This window comes from Aulonocara stuartgranti (genome assembly GCF_965226115.1).
Source record: "Aulonocara stuartgranti genome assembly, chromosome: 2".
In the NCBI taxonomy this organism is placed as follows: domain Eukaryota; kingdom Metazoa; phylum Chordata; class Actinopteri; order Cichliformes; family Cichlidae; genus Aulonocara; species Aulonocara stuartgranti.
The window spans coordinates 5506361-5529586 of record NC_138940.1 but is presented as its reverse complement, the minus strand read 5'-3'; the positions used below and the strand labels follow the sequence as shown (position 1 = coordinate 5529586).

At 39.1% G+C, this 23226-nt stretch overlaps 1 protein-coding gene across 7 annotated transcripts in view; it reads left to right on the top strand.

Moving 5' to 3' along the window:
• Positions 1–23226, top strand: part of LOC309720886 (teneurin-3) — a 133354-nt gene that overhangs the window by 71539 nt on the left and 38589 nt on the right. For 5 of the 7 annotated variants that reach the window (XM_082558102.1, XM_082558101.1, XM_082558104.1 and 2 more), the window contains exons 7-14: positions 1919–2044; positions 5228–5442; positions 9556–9763; positions 10847–10948; positions 11961–12155; positions 13253–13453; positions 20214–20399; positions 23044–23064. In XM_082558102.1, coding sequence (XP_082414228.1) covers positions 1919–2044; positions 5228–5442; positions 9556–9763; positions 10847–10948; positions 11961–12155; positions 13253–13453; positions 20214–20399; positions 23044–23064 — 1254 coding nt within the window. The remainder of the gene's footprint in view (positions 1–1918; positions 2045–5227; positions 5443–9555; positions 9764–10846; positions 10949–11960; positions 12156–13252; positions 13454–20213; positions 20400–23043; positions 23065–23226) is intronic. The other 2 variants (XM_082558106.1, XM_082558105.1) reach the window with 1 other exon arrangement.

Here is a 23226-nt window from a genome sequence, read left to right as displayed (position 1 = left end):
AATAGGGACTGTATCTACACTGTATTTGTTAGTGCACACATGCCATTCAGTGTCTCGTTTGATGAAGCAAACAATCTTCTACCAGAGTAAGATTTCTTATTTTTTTCTTCTTGCAAATACAGCTTTAGAAAAAATATTAAAAGTTATGCAAACTTTTATTTTACCTGCTTTATTTTTGATGCAGCTAATCATTTTTCTAAGCTTATGTCCCACAATATTTGTTTCCTTTTTCTCTTTTTTTCTAGGCGGAGGGTTTTTCATTTTAGGTTAATGCACCGTGTCCCCAGCTGAGCCTTGCAATTTGGGGCCCAGCTTAACAGACCGTGTTTCTTTTGGATTCTCCTCAGTAAAAGCCACCAATATGTTGTCCTAAAAACTGAAAATATGACCATGGAAGACTATACTGTGTTTGTATTTAACTTTGAGGATACATAAGACTGTTGTAGGGTGTTCAAAATATGTTACGTACATCCTATCTGATTGTTATATTTGAACTGAGACTTACTAGGATTCTAACACTGCCAAATATTCAGAAAAAGTTGAAATATTATATGTGGGAATCGGTAGAGAAAAAAGAAAGAATGAAAAAAAGAACAGGTGTGCTCAGATCGTACAGGATTTCACATCGGGAGGTGCTCCCTGTGAAAAGTCAGACTTGTCAAAATTATTGATGAACCAGTCAGAAACCATTTCTACAGGTGATGCTGCTGATTTGTTTCAGCAGCACCTGCAAGAAAAAAAGATTCTGACACTCAGCATGGTGTTACCTGAATGTGCTGGTAAACATTATCACTCAGTGCTATCCCCATTATTTCACTGAAATTCAAGCCACCAGTGCACCTGTTCATACGATCTACCAAGGACGAGTCCTGTGTGACTCAATTGATGCCAAGCATTTCCAACAGTAGCCTTTAAAAAACACACACACTCAATTGATTTCTTAACAAAGTATCTATTAATACATTGCACATACAGTTTTCCGTCTCTTCTTGGTCTCCTTCACATTTGATAGTCTCTCTGGCCCCACATCCACCTCTCAAGTTATTTGCTGCAGTCGACATCCATCTTCCCAGCAAGCGATGGGTGTTGGAGAAAAGTTCCTCCCGCAGATCAAATGGTCGGAAATCAAGATGCTTCCTCAGCATGTTTCCTGGCTGGTGACTTTGAAGGAGATTGGCCCTCTCGCTGTGCTCACAGAAGTACCTCAGTTTCCCAAAACAACAAGAAGAACAGTTTGATTGCACCCAATACTGCGACAATAAAGCTGGTTGTCTGAATGAAAGCCAGTCACAGTTTAGTTATGTAAGAGAACTAGAGTGTTGCAGCATCTTACCCTCTCACTTCCCTCTCCTGCTGTGAGTGTCTGTCTCAATACATGGTCTTACACTTTCATCAAACTCTCTGTGTGTCTCTCTCTTCCTCCATCTTCTTCTAACACATAAAGCTGCATCTGTGTCCTTCCTGCTTTGTATTAGTGTTGGAGAAGTTACGACTTTTCCAGTGTATCTTGTGTGCTTGTCTGAAGTGGAAGCTTTTCGCCAAAATAGAAATCCTGCCTGCTGCTTTCTTAAATACAGTAACGGTTTGTGTCCAGGCACTTTGGAGCATTAATGAACCGCGCTCCCCAAGGAAACATGCCACAGCAACGGGGTTGCTAACTATTGATTGAAATGACTCTGTCTGGCCTGTATCGGTGCTGTGTTTACATAAAAACCACCCATGGCAGCGTAATCACTGAAAACAAAATTTAAACTGAAATATTGGAAGTTAAACTGTTGTTGTTTTCACCCTGCATCGGATTCAACTATTGTGCACTCCCACTGGTCTTTTGTGTTTAAGTGGCTTGATTGTTTCTGTGCTACTATTTGGTTATTTCTACAAGCCCACGCAGTTATTTTTTTTTTTGTGTATTTCACAGCAATGCACCTTTTCGGCCTCAATTGGCAGCTCCAAGAGTTGGACAACCAGCCGGCTTTTGAAAATGGAGGAGTTGGGAAAACAGGGCCCACTCAGTCGAGTGTAGGGACAGCTCTCTCTGCTGATGGTGAGGAAATAAGAATGACATGTAATGCACAATATTAATATTATTTATTCTTTTGTTGGCTTCACTGGATTTTAGTTTGGATTGTACATAAAATATATTGTGTGGGTTTTAAATATTCTGAATACTAAACAGTTTAAAGGAAAGGGGAGGTGTTGATTAGTTATTGGCCAATGAATGAAAAACTTTCATCTAAAATCAAGGGTTTCTTTAGTTGATGCATTTGAAATTTAATGTCAGAACAAAAAGCAGAGTGAGTTTTAACGACACACAAATGAATTAAATCAAGCAAAGGTCTAAATAGCAATAAAGACAAATTCCGGCTGCAAAACATTTGGCTTCCACATTCAGCTCAATGCCCAGACTTTCAAATTTATTGAGATCTTTCACCTTCTGAATATTAATTAACTGATTCCAGACAGCTTTCTACTCTCTAATCATAATCTCGGACCATTGTGTATTCATCAACAAGCAGGCGGGCCATTGCAGCTCACCTTTACAGCAAAAGCCACCAAATTAATCTCTAAGCGCACACATTATTTAGAATGCATAGCCATGAAAACAATAATTGAGTTGAGTAGGCCAGGCAAAAGCTCAGTTGTTTAAACTCAACTAGATTTAAATCCTCATAAGTACTGCTAATTAAGATAGCATGAGACAGGTTTTGGACTGTTTAAAGGCAATCAATAGTCAGCTATTATTCTCCCTGGAGGTAAACTTGGCTTCCAGTCTTCACTTTGACTGAAGCTAAAGTGACAGGCAATGGCCTCATTACACGCACAACACTGAGGCATGCAAATAACTGGGGTCTGCCACAAACAGATATAGCCACAGCTACAGTATATCTATGTCCACACTCTATAATGCGTAAGAACAGAAGAAGCAGTAAAGGTATGCAAGTGTATCATCCAGCTGCATTCCTTCCTCAGCAGAGCCTTAGATGGTAGGGGTTTAAAAATGCTTTACAGCTTTTTCTTCTTAACAATAAAATGCATTCTTATAATAGCACCTCGCAAGCTACAGTTTTTTAATTGAGTATGAGTTATATTTAAACCCACCATTTCTCCATCTTTGCCACTCGGAGGGCACAGTTTAAAGACATCGTTCTCCAAATTGTTTTGATTTGCTGTTATTGGTCTGGCAAGGTAGTGCTCAGTATATGTGACAGATTCCATTTAGACCTTATCTGATATGAAGGCTTAGTCTATGAGTCACCGGGACCAAAGTAAAAATGGAAGACTTGGCCTCTTAGTCTTATAAAAGGGCAATTATATCTGGTCATTTTGTTGTTGAGCAGTGCATCATGGACTACAGGGAACCATTACTTTTAATACTCCCTTGCTCAGTCACAATTCATTTGGAAAAGATATGACTATTATGCCCCTGTGCATGAATAAAACAATTCAATGCTGCAAAGCAAAAGATATATGAAAAATGAGAGGATAGCAAGATTCTGCGATGACTTATTTGCACTGTTGGTCAAATGGTTTAAAAAAAATGTGTTTTTTCCAGTTGTTGTTGGAACTTGCACAATGTAACTTCTCAGTAGGGCTGGGTATCCTCACTGATTTCTAGAATCGATTCAATTCCGATTCACAAGGTCCCAAATCGATTCGATCCACGATTCGATTTAATTCGATTCGATTCGATTTAAATCTGGGAAATTTTGACAGTCAGAAGTATAATTCAGATCAGAACATTTACATATTTTTGTATCTATAAAAAGGAAGCTGACACTCGCAAGACTTTATCCAAGGTGTGAGCATCACAGCAGATGCCTTTGTGTCAAAGTAGCTGAAGATAAAACACAGAAAAACATGAAGGTGATTTTCCTGGCCTGGGATTTTATAAAAATATTCTGCAGTACATCAAAAACGAAAGAAAACCATTAATTAATGAACATTACCTCTGACGTTACAGCGGTTTTATTAGACACACGGCTAAGCATTTTGCATTTTGAATAATATTAAAAAGTTTAAATTTGTTCAGTATTGAACAGCAGAAATGAGGTTTTCTTTTCGGAAGAATGTAAAAGGGAAAAAAACAGCGGCCGACAGCCTGTAAACAGCGGTAGACTTGTGCGTAACAAGCAAGCGAATAATGAAGAAAGCGAAACTGTTCGAGAGAGAGAGGGTGGGGGGGGGAGGGAGAGAGAGAGAGCTGCGCATCGCAATGGAAGCGAAACAGTAAAAGAGTGAATTCATGACGATGTTTATGTGAAGCGTTTGGATCTTCTTTAGCTGCTGGTTCGGTCAATATTGTTTGGAGAGAGATCAAACTAACAGCTTTAGAATCAGCGCATAAAGGGCGTGAACACAAAGCGCGGACCCGCCGACAGATCAGAATCAGCGAGCTGTCGGCTTTCAGCCCCGACTGTGAGAAAGGCGACATCTAACTGATTCTGATCCGCGGGTCGCGCTGTGTGTTTAAGTCTATGTGCAGAATCCCTGTACCTGCTCTCATTTACTGTTTGGTGGTTCTTGAAATTTTGTGAGATGTCACCAGAGATTCTGGCATTTCGGACAAAATAAATTTATATTAAAAAATCGATTCAGGATTTTAATGAATCGATTTTACGTTATCCAAGCCAGAATCGATTTTAATCGATGAATCGATTATAAAAACCCACCCCTACTTCTCAGTGTGTCCAGCCAATGCCAAACCAGCTCAATGGGGTTTAAATATGGGGACTCTGCTGCCCTTCCATCATTGTCCACTTTTCTTCTTCTGATATTTTGGCTCATTATCGTGCTCTAGGATGACCAACCAGTCGGTCTTCCTTTTTTCCACCATTTTGATAGCATTATGCTGTACTAGTTCCTGCAGTAGAGTGTAATAATCAGAAGGTGTAGTAACAAAGTCGGTTCTGATACGGGCTTTGCACAGAGACGAAGGCTGTGTGAGCGATCATTAAAAGTTGAGGGAACTGTTTGCATTAACTTTCAGTACTTATTTCCATTGTTGTGAGAAAGCTGTTAATCCTTTTTCTTAATCCTTCAATATGTCTGCTTTTATTCATTTATTTATTTATATATTCATTCTTTGGGTAGTGTAGTTACTAGTTTTTGTATGATTTATTTGCTGGAATTCATACTTATTTTTGGAGTTCTTCTAAAACTTTTGGATGGTTGTGTTCAGTCAATATCACCTTAACTCTATGGTTTCGGGTTTGTTTCTCTCTTATAGGAAGGACTAGCGTGCTTCATCCGGAAAACAACTCCATCGATACTGGGCAGGTGGACATAGGGAAGCGAGTGGGTCAGAGCATTCCACCGGGTGTGTTCTGGCACTCTCAAATAAACATGGAGGAACCAGGCTTTCTTAAGTTCAACATTTCAGTACAGAAAAATGCACTGATTGGAGTCTATGGACGAAAGGGCCTTGCACCATCTCACACTCAGGTAAAGGCTTTGATGTAACTTCTTTAAAATTAGGATAGTGTGAAACTGAGTCAAGAAAACCAAAACACATCGTCTTATATTTGAAAAGTCCGATTGATAAGCGGTGAAAGCATATTGCTAGAGAATGTGCTTACTGGGGATAACTTGGATGGTTCTTTCTTTGTCACTAGTGTAACTAGATTTAGGACCCCAATATCTGGTCTCACCCTTGCTGCTCTGTTCAACTCTCAACAGATTTAATTACATTTAACGTCCTTCAATGGTGGATATGAACATAAAGTCAAAACAGTGAAGATATCCTGACGTTTCTGGAAATCCTTCCTTTTGCACTGCCTTTTTCTGTTGTTCTCAGTTTGTTTGCACATATAATACCCTGTATGTTTAATGTTTTGCATCAACAAAAATTATTGTACATCCAATTAAGGATGTAAAGATTTATTTTTTTAACCTTTTATCATTTATTTATTTGCACCTTTAGGGCACAACACAGTACTGACATATTAATCACCTTGTAAAGGCTTTTTAGCTGCTCAGTGCTCCATTATCAGGTTGTGTGCATTGGTTAATAGAGGCTTTTCACTAATGGGTGCCTGCTGTGTCTGGAAAAAAGGCAAACGGTGACACTGAACCAAAAACCGTAAAGTTTTACGAGCTACTGAAATCTCTCACCGAACACTTTTCTTAAGAATAATTACAGTAATTATCTGTGAGTTTATCACTACGAACAAGCCTTTTTTGCTTATATCTACTGAAGAGAGTTGTGGTGGCAGGATTTAGAAATTTGATTGCATTTTCTATTATCTGTGGAAGCCATTTCACTGTGTCCTAAAGAAGATGTGGGTGAAACTGACAGATTAAATTCAGATTACATAAGGGTTGTTTTTTTTTCCTTTGCTTTACTTCTATATGAATATGGGGGCTTTTGCAAATTAGAACTCGGTGTAGTTCAATTTTCTGCTCTCAGGTTTGATTTGCCCATGTGTGTGGGCATGCACAGCTTTCACTTCCACTAAATGGCTGCCATTTGCAAATTGAAGTGTTTCCAAAATGTCTGATGTGTCACTTGAATGGCATTTCTGGGTATCTGAATGTCCAGTGTCTAGTGATGGTGATGGAAGCACTCAGACAATGGCTATTTTCCACCACACTTGACAGCAAAAGCTCTTAGCTTCACCTTCTCGACATTCTCTCTTAGTAAAGATGGGCTTCACTCAAGTGAAGACAGTTAGGGCCACTCTTGATGGAAGAGAGTCCAATGCAAGTGACAATAGGTGAGCTGGATTGCACTTTCAAGGTGAAAAAAAGGTAGCCCAACGAAATCAAAGACCAAAGGGTACTAATTAACAAGACACTACTTTTATGTCTCGAGCAATTGTTGCACTGACACTCAAGCTTGTCAATGGTGGGCACTGTGTCCATTGTTCCAAATTACATTCTATTCAGGTACTGGGGGCACAAATCAATGCATTTACTTAACTGAGCATGAAAGACCCCAATGAGAGATATTGACTGTTCGTCGTATTCACAGCTTGGAAGACAAGACTGCATTTAAGTGCAACAGCCTTTCCACCTTTCTCAAATATAGAGTTCCTCCATCTGCTATTGAGTGTCTCTCTGTGCTGATACAAACCAGAAGTTGGGAGGAACAAACTTTCCTTTTTTCTTTTTTTCTTCTTAGCAATTTGTACTCTGTTGTACGACTACGGCTTGTCCACTCAATCTAAAGGCATTCACCGCCTCTGAGCATTCCTCCTCTGTCCATGGGGCATCCAGCAGTCTCTTCACGCTTGGTCTCTTGACTGTTACTCACCCGTATTGTTGGATTGAGATGAGTTGGGGAGGGGGCCTTTCACACAAGCTAGTCGAGATGTATGCACTTGGCCGGGGAGTTTAGGGTTTCTGGGATGAACTGTTTTATTACTTCTCCCTCAAGTCAACAACACAAAGAAGTCAACTTCCGCCAGGTTAATATCCCTACCCTGCCCCCCTGCTCTGCTCAGAACGCTTTAAATCACAGCATTGACTCTTCCTGCCCCTCGCTTAATGCTCTCTTCTCAGTCGTTTGCAAGTCAACTAAAAGGTCGCCTGGGCCTTTGAGTTTGTCACATTCCTGAGCACTAAATCCTGTTTTAATTCACCTTTTGTCCCCATTCTTAATCCATTTGGACATTTGTTGTGTTTCCGTGAGACAGAATATTCCATAGGTCCTCGATTATAAGTGTCTTTTTTTATCGCCCTTAATGTGGATTACAAAAGAATGTTAAAATTATTTGTAAATTCAGTTATTACTGAAATCAAATGATGAAGTGTTGACTTCCAGCTGAAATAAACGGAACATTTGTGGTCAAATTTTATAAACGTATGTGTCTGAATTTTCCCTTTAAAAGTGCTTCAGCTGTGGTGTCAGTCAGAAATCAATGGCTTAAACAGTTCATCAAAGCCCTCTGCAAACAGCCTCATCGCTGGATTTGAATTGGAGCTCTTTAAAAACAGCTACTGTGCCAATCTGTATGCATCCCACTCCTAAGAAATCCACAGACTCTGTTCCAGCCTGAGCCTTTCACTATAGGCTCAGTGCATCTGTGTCGCTAACAACTGCGTTAGCCAGGGGATCTGCTGTCTTCATCAGATGTACTCCTCTGCAGCCTGTAGCATGTTTGAGGATTTTTGTGTTACACTGTTTTCTGCTGCAGAGCTCTGTGTACCTTGCAGCTTCAGTCAAAATGAGGCTCAGGTGTCGAGCAGGTGCAGTGAGACCAGATGTACCAATTTACTCATTGGCAGGAATAACTCGTTACTCCTTGTTTACCCTTTAAATCAGTGTTTGTTTGGAGCTAATATATCGATATGCTGCTAAATTCCTCACATATAACAATAAAAAAGAAAACGCCTGAGGTCACCGTGTCTTTAAGTTGCATTTGTTCTCATTCACTAGCACAGTGCCTGTTCAGGGAGAGCCCAGGGCATTTTCTGTCCCTAAAATGTACACATTTTTCCTAAATGGCTGTTCGGGCAGTCTGCTGTTGTGAAAGCTAACAGATACATGTATCATGTTAAAAAAGGGAAGGAAAAAAGTTACTAAACACAGCACAAGAACATAAAATGAGATTAATGCCAATTAATGCACTTGCTAAATAATCAAACACAGACTCACCTTGCAAGAAAAAGCTACGTCAAATCAAATTATATGTGGTCATAAATGTTCATATTATAATCTCTTGCAGTCAGCGTTGGTTCTTTAGACATCTCACAGTAAAGTACTGTGTAACAAATATTTTAATCAAACTAATCACTCATCCAAATGATACCAAACTTGACAGTGCACAAGCATTGCAAAACGAATCATTGATTAGACTGATTCTTTTAATGATTTGCATCTACATTCTACTGTTTATGATATCCAATGCTGATTTGCATTCAGTACAGTGGATGGTTATTTCATGGGAATAATCTTGGAATCCATATGGTTATTTCTTAGCAATCTACAGATATCAAAAGAAAATTAGCAGGACCATTATCATCAATGATGTCGGTTTTCACTGCCTGCCAATCGAGTCTACTGACTTAAATTTGAAGAAACTGTGTAAAATGTGTATAGACGTGATTGAGAAACATGGTATTTATTTATATTCTGGACAGGTGCTCCTGAACTGAATAAATGAGAATTTTTACTATCACCATTATTACATTATCAATGTTAATTTAGCAGATTGTAATAAACACATTGCCAGCCTGTCTGTAAATTCACTCCCACCCGACGTAACAATATATTTTTGGAACATTTCTGAGCATTTGCCCTAGAGCCATATCAGCTCTATCAGTATTCAAACACCTCTCCAAACCACATCTATCAACTCCAAATAGCTTTCACTGAAAAATCAACATTTATTATACTCTGAATATTTGCTGTGTACACGAACCTGTTATGGCTGTCTTGCTTTACAACTAACTTTGAGTCCCTGTCAGACTGTGCATGCAAAGCATTCAATATTTAAAAAGATCAAAACTTTTTGAAAACTCTCTCTCTCTCCTTTACTGTCTGATTTAATTAGGCTGACATTAAAGGTCCATCTTTTGCATCTGCTGGAATCTGTTCTGGCTTTTGTTTTGCAGTATGACTTTGTCGAGCTACTGGACGGCAGTCGGCTTATCGCCAAAGAGCATCGGGCTCTGAGTGAACCGGACACAAGGGCCCGCTCAGACCCAGTTGCCGTCCACCAAGCTGGATTCATCCAGTACCTGGACTCAGGAGTGTGGCACTTTGCGTTTTATAATGACGGACGGAACGTGGAGACCGTGTCCTATAACACCATCATCCAAGGTATGAGGACACACATCTGCTATGAGAATGAGTGCAGTTGAAATAGTGCGTAATAACATGTTCAGAAGACTTTAATTTAGCTGTGCCTGCATGAACAAACACTTAGATATTTGGAAAATCTGGCTGCCACACAAACATGCTGAGCTTTTTAAACTTTGAGAAAGCAAGGAGGCAGATCTGGGCTTCCGTTGGAGGGTAGTGGATTATTGTGCTCAACACTATAATGCAAGACCATACACAGCATTGATCCTTCCCTCCTAACAACCTCTTCAGTGTTCTGAAGTCTGTGAAATTTCCTTGTGGGTTTTGCGGTAGGAAAAACACTGAGGTTGAGTTAACGTTTTTTTCTTTTTTCTATTTCCTTCGGGGGTTCCATTGATCTGGCCCTACAAATATAAAGGTATTGACGTGTGAGGTCAAAATTGCCTGGGTCCGACGCTAGCTCAATGAACATCCAATACAAGCTAGAGTAATAACAAAAAAGTTTGCCCCCTTAACGCAGATCAAAATGAGGGTCCCAGTCTTTTGGGGGTGCCTTTTATGAGCGATGGTCTGTTGAATGAACACAAGATCTGTCTGTAGGATATGTCAGATTAACTTCAACTCGGAGAGGATTTGAGTTGTAAACACTCAGGAGATTGCATTGCTTGTGTGGGCATGATCAGTCATTCAAGGGTTTGGGGTGGTGGTGAAGCGTTAGAGGAAATAAGAAAAAGGAAATTGTGTCAAGGAAATACATTTGTTGTAATTTGAAATGCCTTTGTGGCTTTTACTTAACATGGCTTACATGGGAACAATTGGTCTGCAGAATAGTGTTATGGAGGCTTAGACCTTATTCAGACATGGACAAATAGCTGTAAATGTATGCCATGACTGATACAAGCACTGCAGATAAGAGATGCTTAGAAATTCTAAATTAATGCAGGGGGGATAAAAGAAAAATTGCTGGCTTGGCTGGTTTGCAGTATTTCACACATTTTTACAGTTGTCAAATGTTGTATTAAAGAGGAAATTTAGATTTGTTGTAATGTGACAATCTGATGAGTTATTAATTGTTGGAATTACATGCTGCTGTACCCACAGAATCGGTGACAGAGTGCACACACAACTGCTATGGGAACGGGGAGTGTATGGCAGGATCGTGTCACTGTTTCCCAGGATTCATAGGACCATATTGTTCCAGAGGTAATTGCTCAGCGTCTTTATTCATCTTAAAGGGTCAGTTCAGCTAAATTAAAAACAAACAAAGACAACTATATATATGTGTGCTTTAGAAAATTGGATTGCCATAATATAACTGAAGTAAATACACTTTTGTTTTTATAATGGTATGTTTGTCAGTTGGTAGGTTTCCAGCAGTCTCAAACTAGAAATGCAGAATTTGCTGTTTAGACAGTTTAAAGAGACTCCAGTGGATATATTCATGCATTGCTTGTCCACCAGAAAGAACAGCTCAAATATAATATTTGCTTATGTATTGTACAGGCCTTTTCTGTGTGTAGGTCTATCTATCTAGCTATCTGTGACCTGCTCCTGTAAGACTGAGGTGCTTCCTGTTCTGATTCTTGATACGATTTGTGTTCTGGCTTTTGGTCATCACAGGCTATAACTGTACTTGCACTTAATTGTTGCAGTTTCACATTATTGACAACTAACTCCAGCATCTTCATGACTTTCCATTTGGAACCATGCAGATGTTCCTGCTTCCCAGATCAATTTGCTTAAAAAAAAAAAAAAAGTGATATATAGTTACGGACAGAAGGTCCTGAGTTCAATTCCACCACCTGCTTTCTGTGTGGATAGTGCTCTCCAGGTACTCCAGCTTCCCCCCACTGTCTAAAGTGCAAACAGCTGTAAGAGGAAGAGACTGGATGGAGAAATATATACATTTTTAACTACAAGTTCAGTTTAAAACAAGTGCACAATCGATACGTGAATACGAAGTTGTATCTGGGAACATAATTTGCCTACCAACCACTCTAAAGACTCGAGGAAGTTTTCATTCTCTTGGCTGTTTTTTTGGCAAGCTAAGCCTGCGGGCTTGCTTGCTTTACTTTTAAATTATAGACAAAAAAGGGTATCAGATTTCTCATGTAACTGAAAATCTACAGTATTTCTGATGTTTTTCCCATCTACATTAGATGAAAAACAAAAAACAATACAGAATGATAAAAATGTACCTGATGTCTTTCTTCAGCCGCCTGTCCAGTGTTGTGCAGCGGTAACGGCCAGTACACCAGGGGGCGCTGTCAGTGCTACAGCGGCTGGAAAGGCACCGAGTGTGACGTTCCTGCGTCCCAGTGTATTGATCCTCAGTGCGGGGGACATGGGCTCTGTGTTGCTGGAAACTGTGCGTGCAACACAGGACACAAAGGAACCAACTGTGAACAAGGTAACCTGAAAATAAGAATTCATCCCTCCGGATTCAAAGCAGCAAGATGCAACATATTCCTGTGTGAAGCTCGGGGGGAATCGACACAGTCCATTGGTGAAACAATTGGTGTTTTCGACTCCACCAAGCAGATAATGCTTTGGATGTCGTTATTGATACGGGTTGTATGAATTAACTCCCTCTTAGTGTTTCGAACACATCAGGGTACAAGCTGGAACAGATTGAGCAGAGTCTATTGATGCAGTCACCTATTGGAAGGCTCCACAGATGAAGACACTTGTTAAAATCAATCAGTCAATGGCATCTGTTCCTCTGCTTACTAAGGAAGTGCTCCTTCTTCTCTCTTGTCAAGCTCTTTCACCTCCCCCGTTCACTTCAGTACTTCAGTGCATTCAACTTTATTGATCTCCACGCAGACAAAAAGCAATTATAAGCTCAGATTTACAGCTTACAGGAGCTTTTGACCTTACATGTAAAATGCTATTAAGTTCTTTAATGAATATACTGTGGTTTTCTTTGAAGTGAAACAATATGGGAAGGAAACATTTATGGGAGGAAGCTGCTTTTGTAGCTCCAAGTAAGGGCTCCAGTTTGACAAATTGGCAAATAATCATTATCAGCGTCCGAGTAGATATAGAAATGCACGGCGCAATCAGAAAAACGTTGCAGGAAATTATCCCTTGTTAGTAATGGGTTGATTATGTTGGTCATAATTGCCAATTATTAACCTAGATCAGCAAGTTGGTCTGCAAATTGTTAATAGTAATTGATTGTATCTGTCTAGACACTAATTGTGCTGCTTTTCCTATCGCCTGTAATGGAGCATAATTATGCTGCCAGTATGTTGGAAGCACCCTATAATATACCGTAGAGGAGCTGGTTGAACATAGGGTGGAAAATTACTACTGGCCACCACCAAACCCTGCAAAAAATTTCAGCTGCGCCTCACCAGCCATCATCTTGCACTCAAGTATTTCCACTCTAAAATGATTTTTGGCTGGTAGCAGACTCAAAGTGGCCAGGATAAATAAGTAGGGTTATATCCAATCTAAAAGTGGTAAACTGACATTGCTGTCACACTTGCTGTGTGTCCTCAGTGGACTGTGTGGACCCGACGTGCTCTGGTCACGGAGCCTGTCATCATGGCGAGTGCCACTGTAACCCAGGCTGGGGAGGGATCAGTTGTGAGATCCTGAAGAGCACTTGTCCAGAGCAGTGCTCCAGTCACGGCACCTTCAACACCGACTCGGGAACCTGCATCTGCGAGGCGAACTGGACAGGTGCCGACTGCTCCATAGGTCAGAACGCTTTTTCGCTTTCTTTCCACCTCCTAAAGCTATCGTGTGTGGGGTTTATGATTTTAGGTTATGTAATAATTATTATTTTCAAAGTCATTAAAGAATAATTCTATTTAATAATTCATTTTAATTAATAGTTTGCTCAGTGAAACCTTAATGTGATGAAAAACGGTGACACACACATACCTTAAGGTCAAGAAGAAATCTGTGAATTGGAGCTAAATATGAAATGAATAAAAACGTATCACACTGGATCTCAGCAAGACCATTTACCTTGAAAGGTGACACACTATTTAATACCGTTCTATTTCGTTCCTTTGCTTTCCTGTCAACCGACTAATTGAGCTTCAGCTTTAACTTGATTTTCATTAATATAATGACAGAAGTTTGCCTAGTTTGTGTCGCAGCTCTGCTTTTGGTCTTTTTCATATTTTAGGCACCTTTTCAAATTCTACACATTTGCCAAAATAGAATTAAAGCAAGTTGGTGTTAAATCTGTAGTCTTTTATTGTATTTGTCTGTCGCATTGCTGATTAGTGCAGGGTTGTTCCACAAACAAGTCAATGCAGACAGTGCAGCGAGATCTATAGTATTTTTTTTTTCACTTTTTTGTGGAAGAAGTTTCTCTAACGAGTAATTGGTACCACATTTCTCTGCGTGTATTCCAAATAAACTCCCCCTCTTGCTGTGCACAGACACCGGGTATCGTAAACAGCAGATGTATAAGCCTTTATTACCGGTTTTAAGTCGAAATAAAAGCTGTCTCACACAGTGCGGTGCATCTACTTCTGATTATCTTATTAAGAAACCTAAGCAACAATTATTTAAATTTTGAATAGAAATTAAAAAAAGGAATTAGAAGAGAAATTTGTGTGATTTATGATTTGATCTTTAATAATTTACAAAAAAAAAAAAAAAACGACACAATTTGAGGTAATTTATCACTGATGTTTTTGAAATATCATTAAAAGAACATTGAAGAACAATTTGTTTTCCTAAATGAATATGCCACGTTTTGGAATGAACATTTTAAATCAGTCATAAATCAGTGTTTCTCAGCTTTCTCACACATAAAGCACAAAGGAAACAAAATTATTCATTTGTTGAGTTCCACTGAATCATAGCCTGGGACTGCACCAACAGATAATGATGAATAGGAGTTTGGCTGACTGACATTTCTCATCTGAAGAGCCATGAATACATGTTGCTTTGGTGTTTTATGAGCACTGCTGTTGGTTACACCTTTTTTATACCACCCCGTTTCTTGTTTATTTTCACAATACAACATTTTCAACTAAAGACAGTATGTTTTATGATGAGGAAGCGTTCCCAAATGGGCAAATGGGAATAACAATACCAAATGTCTGTTTACATGACACAAGCACTCTAAAATATCTGAAAAAAAACCCCCCCAAATCTCAGCTGTTTACCAAATGAAAGTAAGAAAGTAATTTCACCTGACTCCAGGAAACAAACTCGACACAAAGGCTTTGTTGGATATAAGGAGACAAATAATGACATGAGTCACTCATGTTTGGACATAAGTCTAGACTGAAATCTGTCCTAGTTCTGCTAAGTTCATGCTTTGCTTTTCTTCCTAAACTTTCTTTGTTAAAAAACCTACAAAACCAGCATATGACTTTGCTTAAATTGGATTACCAGATCTGATGTTATGGGTTTTGATTTGCTTACCAGTTTGAACCTAAATGATTTTTTTTTTTTTAAAAAAGGAAAAAAAGGCAACTGCCTCATTTTGTCACAGGCTGAATAACTCAAACTGCCGATGTGATCACGCCGTCAAAGTTGTGTAGTGAACACTTGTAGCATGTGCAGATTATAAACGCAGCATATGTTCAGAACAAAAGCGTCGACTCCACGCTACTTTTCCTTGACCTGGCATATGTTCTTCTTGAAGAACAACACAAATGTATTTTTAACATCATAAATGCAATGTAGTTTTGCTGCAGCTTTAGGTTTATTTTCGAGGAGATGAGAACAATTAGTATTCCCAGCTGCTCACAGCACACCCTTTTCATTTGTTACCAGGTTTGCATTCAGGCGGTTTATCTCTCGACACAGGTAGGTGACATGATAGTTCAAAGGCTGGCCCCTCCCATCTGTTATCTGTGCGTGAGATGTAGATGATTTATTTGCAGTTCCCTACACTATTTCTCTGTGCGTTAAAACCAGAGAAAAACACATGCTGAGTCAAACAATTAAAACTAGAAAGTTGGAGTTTGTTTCAGTCAGTATAAAAGGCTGTTGAATATATTACTTTTGGCTGAACTTCAAGCAGAAATTAAAGCATAAGAAGGCTGGATGGTACGTTTGAGATGCCTGTGCAGGCTTTTTGAAGCAGCATGTTGCCAGTTTGGTTGGCACTCAAGAAAAAAAAAAAAGGAATTTTGTTGGTGAAAAAAATTTCTTCTTTTCTTTTGTGTCTCACTTTATTTTCTGTTTTTTGAAAGAGAAGTCATTTGTTATTCTATTAAACCTTTTGACATTTCAAACACAATCCTCTCACTCAGCAAGATATCTCAGGCTTGTCAATAGTGAGGGTGGCCTCAGTGCGGTCCACAACTTAGGGAGTTTACTCACCTGGGTGGGTGGAGAATTCCTTCGTAATTAATGCTGCGGTTCTTCTTTAATTAAATAAACTTTAATTAACAAGCGCGTAGCATGAATCGACCGCCCACAACCTCTCAGTCAGGGGCATGTTAAAGGCAGATAAACACTTTTGGACTAATGAAAAATTGATTGCATAGATTCTATGGGAAGGAGGTATTCCTTTGGAATTGAATGACTCCTCTCCAGAGGCACACTTAATATTCTACAGTGTCGGCTCAGCTTAATCAGAACCATCCAAGGTCCGTCAATCGAAGAAAAACTCTATTCAGAATGCTGGAACAGAGAGTTAAAAGAGCCTCAGTAAAGGGGATGAACATAGGAAAAGCAGCAGGGGTGGATTGGTTTTAAAAACAAAAAAAACCATGAACATCTAAGACTTGTTACATTTTGGGCAGCAGAATGAAGCTGGCTAATTTGCTTTCACTGACAGCTATACCAAGTTTTAAAAAAGCACCTAACTTTTTCGTCATGCGGCTCTAAATTTTCTATAGCATTTATAGTCACTTAGAATTTGAGGACATACTTGAGCTTCTTTCGTCTCGCACACTGACGGCTATTGTCACAGCAGAAAGCTTTATGGCTCTTCTGTTCGAAAGCTTTGATAGAAGCTCTTAGTTCCAGGAAATCAACATTTCTTATTCCCAGACAAGAGCAGCCACAGATTGTTGAGCATTAGCTTTAGCCTCGTACAGACTGATTTACTTACCACCCATGGATTCAATCATTTGAATTTTGTAAAGATAACACAGATTTATAACAGCTGCTCAGTTTTTTTTCAGAACTCCATACTTGAAGACATGCTGATCTAACATTTTATAAGAACCCACTTAAATCCATAACCCTCGCCTCAGTCTGCCAAGACGCCATGCAAATGAGTGTTCGTAATATGTAAAACCTTAAAAGTGGTTGTTTTGGAAGTTTTTGGATACACAGTAATTGCAGTGTTTCATTGTTCAATGCTTTTATGGTGATGACAGGCTTTGTTTCATTTGATGGTAACCACACTTGTAAAAAAAAAAACAGTTTGTGAAATAATTAGAATTTTAAAAAAATAGTTACAGGAGCTACAGCAAAAGCAAGAAATTAACTGTTGATTGTGCGCGTGCTGGAAAGAAATGTCCTTTTATTACGATACTGTCATGAACATTAGTTTTACTGAAAATGACCCTTCTGTTTTTCTTTTCCGTCCTCTTTCTTTCTCCCTTTCCTATCCCTCACTCGTGTCTGTTCCGTCTGTAACAACTGAAAATAAAATAAAATAAATAATAAAAACAAAGGTCGATCAAATGGACCAATACGGCAATGCCACGATGATCCATTTGGCAAAGTAAATCCATTGGGTATCCTTGTTGGTCTTCAGACAACAATTCTGATGGCTAAAGAACCAAATGGGACAGGCAAAAAAAATAAATAAATAAAGTTTTACTGAAAATGGGAGAAAGATGTTATTGAGAAATAAATTTCCTATCAGCTAGATGTCGAATGAGTCATACGTTATTAATAAGAAGACCAAGTGCTTATTTTTATATACCTATAAAGAGTCTATAAGTGATTATTTTATACACTTTGCTATCTAAAGAAGTAGCACAAGCAACTTCTCGGGTTAAGGGGAAAAAAAGAGAAAAGTCCAAGGTGCCCATTTCTTCCAAATGCAACTTGTTTTGGGCTCGGAAAGCAGATAAACCTTCATAGACTTCCGTGTTAAAAGGCCAAACTTGAGAGAAGAAGAAAAGCAGGTTTACAGCCTGGTCCAAAAGAAAGAAGTTTATTTTATGGGATTATTTTTCTATGTATTATCTGCTGGTTAAGTCTGACGTCATTTCCAGGTCCAAAGACTCCTTTGGTTCCCAAAATCAAACACTCAGGGGCGGGTAAAAGTTAAAAACAGTCTGAATTCTTTCAGCTCCAACAAAATAATCAGTGTGGCTGTTCTCCCAGGTTTTTCAACAAAGTTTAACATCCAAGAAGCTATGAAAACAGGATTTACAAAGTTTAGTGGAGTTGGAACTTTGCAAGAAGTTAGCTCTTTAGTTTCCCGCTAAAGATGATAGAATATTTTCTGATTGAAGTATTTCGGGGAAAAAACAACAACAAAAATGGCTTTTCTATCATTATGGACATAAACAGAAATGCAAAAATAAATAACAACGACATTTGAAGAGTTAGTAAAGGTGGGTTACCTGACTTAGAATCAAATGATAAATAATATATAATTAATAATTTTTTCCCTTAGTAAAAGGTTTTGTTGAGGGTAAACGGGCAAAGCCAAACATGAAGCAAGAAAAATGCTGAAAACAGAGAAAAAACCTCAAAAAACCGTTAATAGAACGTCTAAGATCACATCCACAACACGAGGATGGTTTTGAATATATTGATGTGTTGTTTGAATTACTGTGGAAAAAGTCATGATCCAAAGCTTAATATCAACGGTGAAGCGCAGGATAGTCGAAGAGCACCTGCTATGGTTGACTTTTGACAGCAGTACAGTATGTCAAACATTCACACAACCAATAGAAACACAGAATGACCAGAGCAGGCTCTGTAATAGACAGAAATTCCATATTACAGGCATAGCGCAGCAGCCAGTGCAACCATAATTTCCGACTTGGTCAACCTAGCGGTCGGCGCACAGCATGTCGCTTTTTGTGTGAAACGGCCCTGATTTTTTTCTGAAGCATCCACATAGTCATAGAAAATGATTCTTTCTATTAAATAAAACAGCATTACGACACATTAAAAAGACTGCAGCCTCTGTGGATGCAGCAGGATCTTGGACCACGAAACATGATTGATACAGCACTGCTTAACAAGCGAGAGGGGCTTCTCTGAAAGACAGGTGGTGGTTTGACAGACGGCTAATTTGAGTCACTGAACTGGAGCTATCCTCCATGTTTGTAGTGTTTGATCCTTTTAGCACATTTTAAATTTAATTATGTTACAAATTTTACGTTTTTTGTGGACAGTTATTTAAGATCGTGCTAGAGGTCTCGCTGTTTTTTTTCTCTTCGTATTTCTTTGTTTTTTTGTCAATCAGTGAATTTCTAGCATTATTTATCCATCCATCCACTTGCTTCCACTCGCCCTTACGACAGATGGCATGTTATTATTTATGTTGGTGCTAATTAGCAGGTACTTATCTGTGAGATGCATCCATATAGTGTATGAATGCACCCTGCTAGCCTTAGCTGATAACTTGGCACTCTACCCTTTCGTCTGGCTCCAGACTACAACATGGCAACTCCCCAAATACCGAACTCAGAGATTCAAAATGGTGCAAACAAATGGCTGAATCTTATGTTTTCAGAGCTTTTTCTTTGTTTCTTTGTTTCTTTGTTTGTCTGCACCTTGCTGAGAGGCGAAAGGAATGTGGGAGGTGTGGCCAACACGAGTGCTCCAATGGGACATACAGAATATTTGAATGTTATAACCTTTAATTTTTCATTTCTTCAGTGTGCATTTGAACTAGTTTCAGTACACCCCGTGCATATTGCAGTGTACAGTCGTTTAAAGGCTACATGGGAAACATAGGATTTTCACCTGGATCCATAAAAGTGATCATGTCATATGTCAAGATTAATATGATAAATTGTAGATGAAGAAATATTATTTTTTCTTACCACTCAGTCTGCATTTTGGTAAAGTAGCAGCAGGATAAAACTTAAAAGGACATTTTTTCTATGCAAATTATTCTTTTTTTTATGTCTGTCGTGCATTCCAGTCTACACTCTTTTTAAAAAGAATTGTTTCCACAACAAGTCCACTGAGATCCATATCGCACAAGAAAGCAGCAAAGGCCTGACATTTCCCATGTATAACGATGCGTCTTAAACATTCTTTTAACAGATAGCAGTAATTTTGACTCTTTAGATGAAATAGTGTCAGACATTGAAGTAGTTGCCTTGCAGTGTCGGGATTTTTCTTGCACGGTTTTTATGTCTTGTTTACAGTTAAACTTATTGGCCCACTTTAACTGAGGAAGCTCACACTTAGCAAACATCAGAGCGTTTTTTTTCTGCGTTGGCAGATGCATCTATTCAGCATACAAAAATACACGAGTCTAGAAGGGAGGGGGAAAAAGGACTTTTCAAGGAACAGAAGCTACATGTCTCCATGGCTCTTTGTTTTGCGACAGAGGTGTGTGTGGTGGACTGTGGCCCCCACGGCTCCTGCATAAGTGGTGTGTGTCACTGCGAGGAAGGCTGGACAGGACCAGAATGTGAGCAGAGGGACTGTCACCCACGCTGCATCGACCACGGAGTCTGCCGAGAGGGCAAGTGTGACTGCCACCAGGGCTGGACGGGTGAACACTGCACCATCGGTGAGCCATGGTGACACATACAGTAACGTACACCTACACACCCTTGACAGAAGGGCACAAACTGCAGAGGAAATTCATTTATGGGCAGATTTAAAAGGGCAGCTCTGGAGTGTGAATGTCAGTATTTTCAGCGCAGCTTCAAGCATCAGGCACAGATTGTGGTACTGCTGTCGCTGCTTACCTTTTCAATACAACTACCTTAGCATGGCAAGTGATGAGTAGTTTTTGATGATATTCACAGAGCTTAGAGGTAAACAACTGCGTCTTGCAATCCAATTTTCAGAGATCACTGAACCAAACACTGTATCCATGATCTTTATCCTTATCTTCCTTTTTTTTTAATGTTTATTTATATATTTATATATCTTCTAAACATTTCTGTGTCTTATAACATTTCTTCTAAATGTCTGTCAGACACAGTCAGCGTTGGAGGGTAACTCAAAAAGATTTACTCTGCTACATGTTTATTACGGATTTTTAACATCAGTTTATCAAACCTGTCGCATTTTTGAAACTATATAAGACCTTTTTGTCTCAATAACTAACCAGATGCAATAACAAAGCACTTCTCGTGTAAATATTTAGGTGCTGGAGAATAATCCAAATTTTATGGTATAAACACTTTTACAATAATTACTGAGCATTTTAGTGTCAGATTTTCCTTCAGAGTGACTCTATTTACACGGTCTTGCTGCTTTTTCAGTAAAAGCTTTGAGTGCTTCCACCCCCACTAGCTTCGGTGACTATACTGAACATAATAGCACCATTTTTCAATGTATTCATTCCGTTCATTGTTATTAATTTGATGAATTTTATTATTTATTTTAAAAAAAATTTTGTTGGCTGCTGATCCTTTTGGCCACCAGCTTCTGTTCAACAAATCTATTTGTCTTTTACCTGCTGTCAAATATTGTGGTGAGTATAAATGTACTGGAGGTGGATTAAAACTAGAATTAAACCTTGGAAACAGAGAGAAACTTGACAAAATGAATTTCTGTTACAAGGTTGCCAGTTTTGCTTTTAAATCAAGATGTAACGAAACATTTTCCAAGTTTAAAAAAAGAAGCGCCGGGATCTTACGCACAGATGTTATCTCGTCTCTTTAGAGAGAAGAAAAAAAATCTTCTTGCGACGCCGTATTACAATTAACTTTGTAATTTAGAGCATCGGTTTAGATATTCAACCTTTCGCCTGCTGAAGTGACGCCTCTTTTAGTGAGTCAAGGGCAGGTATTTAGGGAGCCAAAAAGCCACGGGTAGGCCTCTTTGGAATATCATTTTCCTGAAATGGCAGTGCTTCAGCTGGCATTAATGAGGATAATGAGTTCTAAGATGTCACTTCCTATTGACCTTTAACTCAAGCTTCCTTCACACCTTACCCTTTGTCAAAGGTCCTGTAGTTAAACCTTGACCCGCCGCTTCAAGCAGCATTCCCCCAAGTGTAATTTCCAACCTCTCAATGCCGACACATTCTCTCTGAAACAAAGATCTAGCACTCCAAACTCTTGAACCCTAATTATGTATTTACAAGTTCTCTCATCAGCAATCCCGCTGTCCACAGCGCATATCCATCTCCAAGGGGAGACGAGATTGCAGTGAGGGAGTTGTTGGAGGGGTCACATTCCTGATCTTATTAATCTTTCCCTCCTAAGCGCCGACTGTGCATCATCCATTTTCGCTTTCTTTCCTTCCTTCAGTTTAAGGTTCCCAGCAGGAAAGTAACTCCTTGCTTTGGATGCAGGGTCAATGAATAGGCAGTGCGTTACCTTTTCTTGGACGACTGGGAGCCTATTTTGTCTTTCAAACCCTGAATAACTGCCATTTGCACAAAGCGTCTTTTAATCACATAACATGGTCAGAGTCTGAATAGAGGACTTCCTTGGCCATTGTATTGTCACATGGATCTAGATCCTGTTTCATATGCAAGGCTTAACCCATTGTCGCTGCTTTCTCAGTACTGCAGTTTTCCGCTAAGGTGTTTTTGATTTGTCTTTGTGTGCTGCTGGTTCGTTGGCACGCTGTTGTTAAAATCGCTGAAGGAGAGCTGATGGGGGAAAAAAAGTATAGTATTCTGCTTCATGATGCATTCATATTGGAATGAGGCCGAGCCTATACTCCTGACAAGCAGACAGTAAAATGTTTTGAAGCAGACCCAGATGAAACTGGCTCATACACTCTGACAACAAAGAGTGTTATAACACACAGATATAAAGAGAAACAGTGCGCTCGCCGTTATTTTAGACCATCTTTCTATGGCAAAGTAAATCAGCTGGAGAGTTTTAAAATGAATATTTCACTGGGAACATATTGCCGAATTCTTTTATGTTGCTTCCTGTAGACAGAATACAAATCATTATCGGCATCTATAATTCTGATTAATCACTTAGTGCTTTAATTAACATCTACACTCACTTTTTAAATGCTAGATGTTTCCTCTTGATGTAGCAAAACTGTGGATCCATCCCTCTAAATATGCTGCTTCTCTTTCTTCTTCTTCTCTTACATAAATGTCCTACTTGTCAGTTTTCCCCCCTATTTACATATCTTTAACTAACTTTTTCTTATGTCCATTCTCTTTTCTATTTTATGTTTGTGTGCCTGCCTGTCTGTCTCTTTGCAACTCCGTCTTGGCTTACATGTATTAGCCCTGGATTCAAGAGTATCAGGTAACAAAACAAAAAAAAAAAAACACTTTACACTTGAAAATTATACACTTCACTCTAGATATTTTTTTCTGAGCCAGCTGAACACCTTTATTTTGCTTAAAAATGTGAACTGTGTTAGCAATGGGTGAGCTCACTGCTTCCCTCTCTTTCAGTAATATCAAT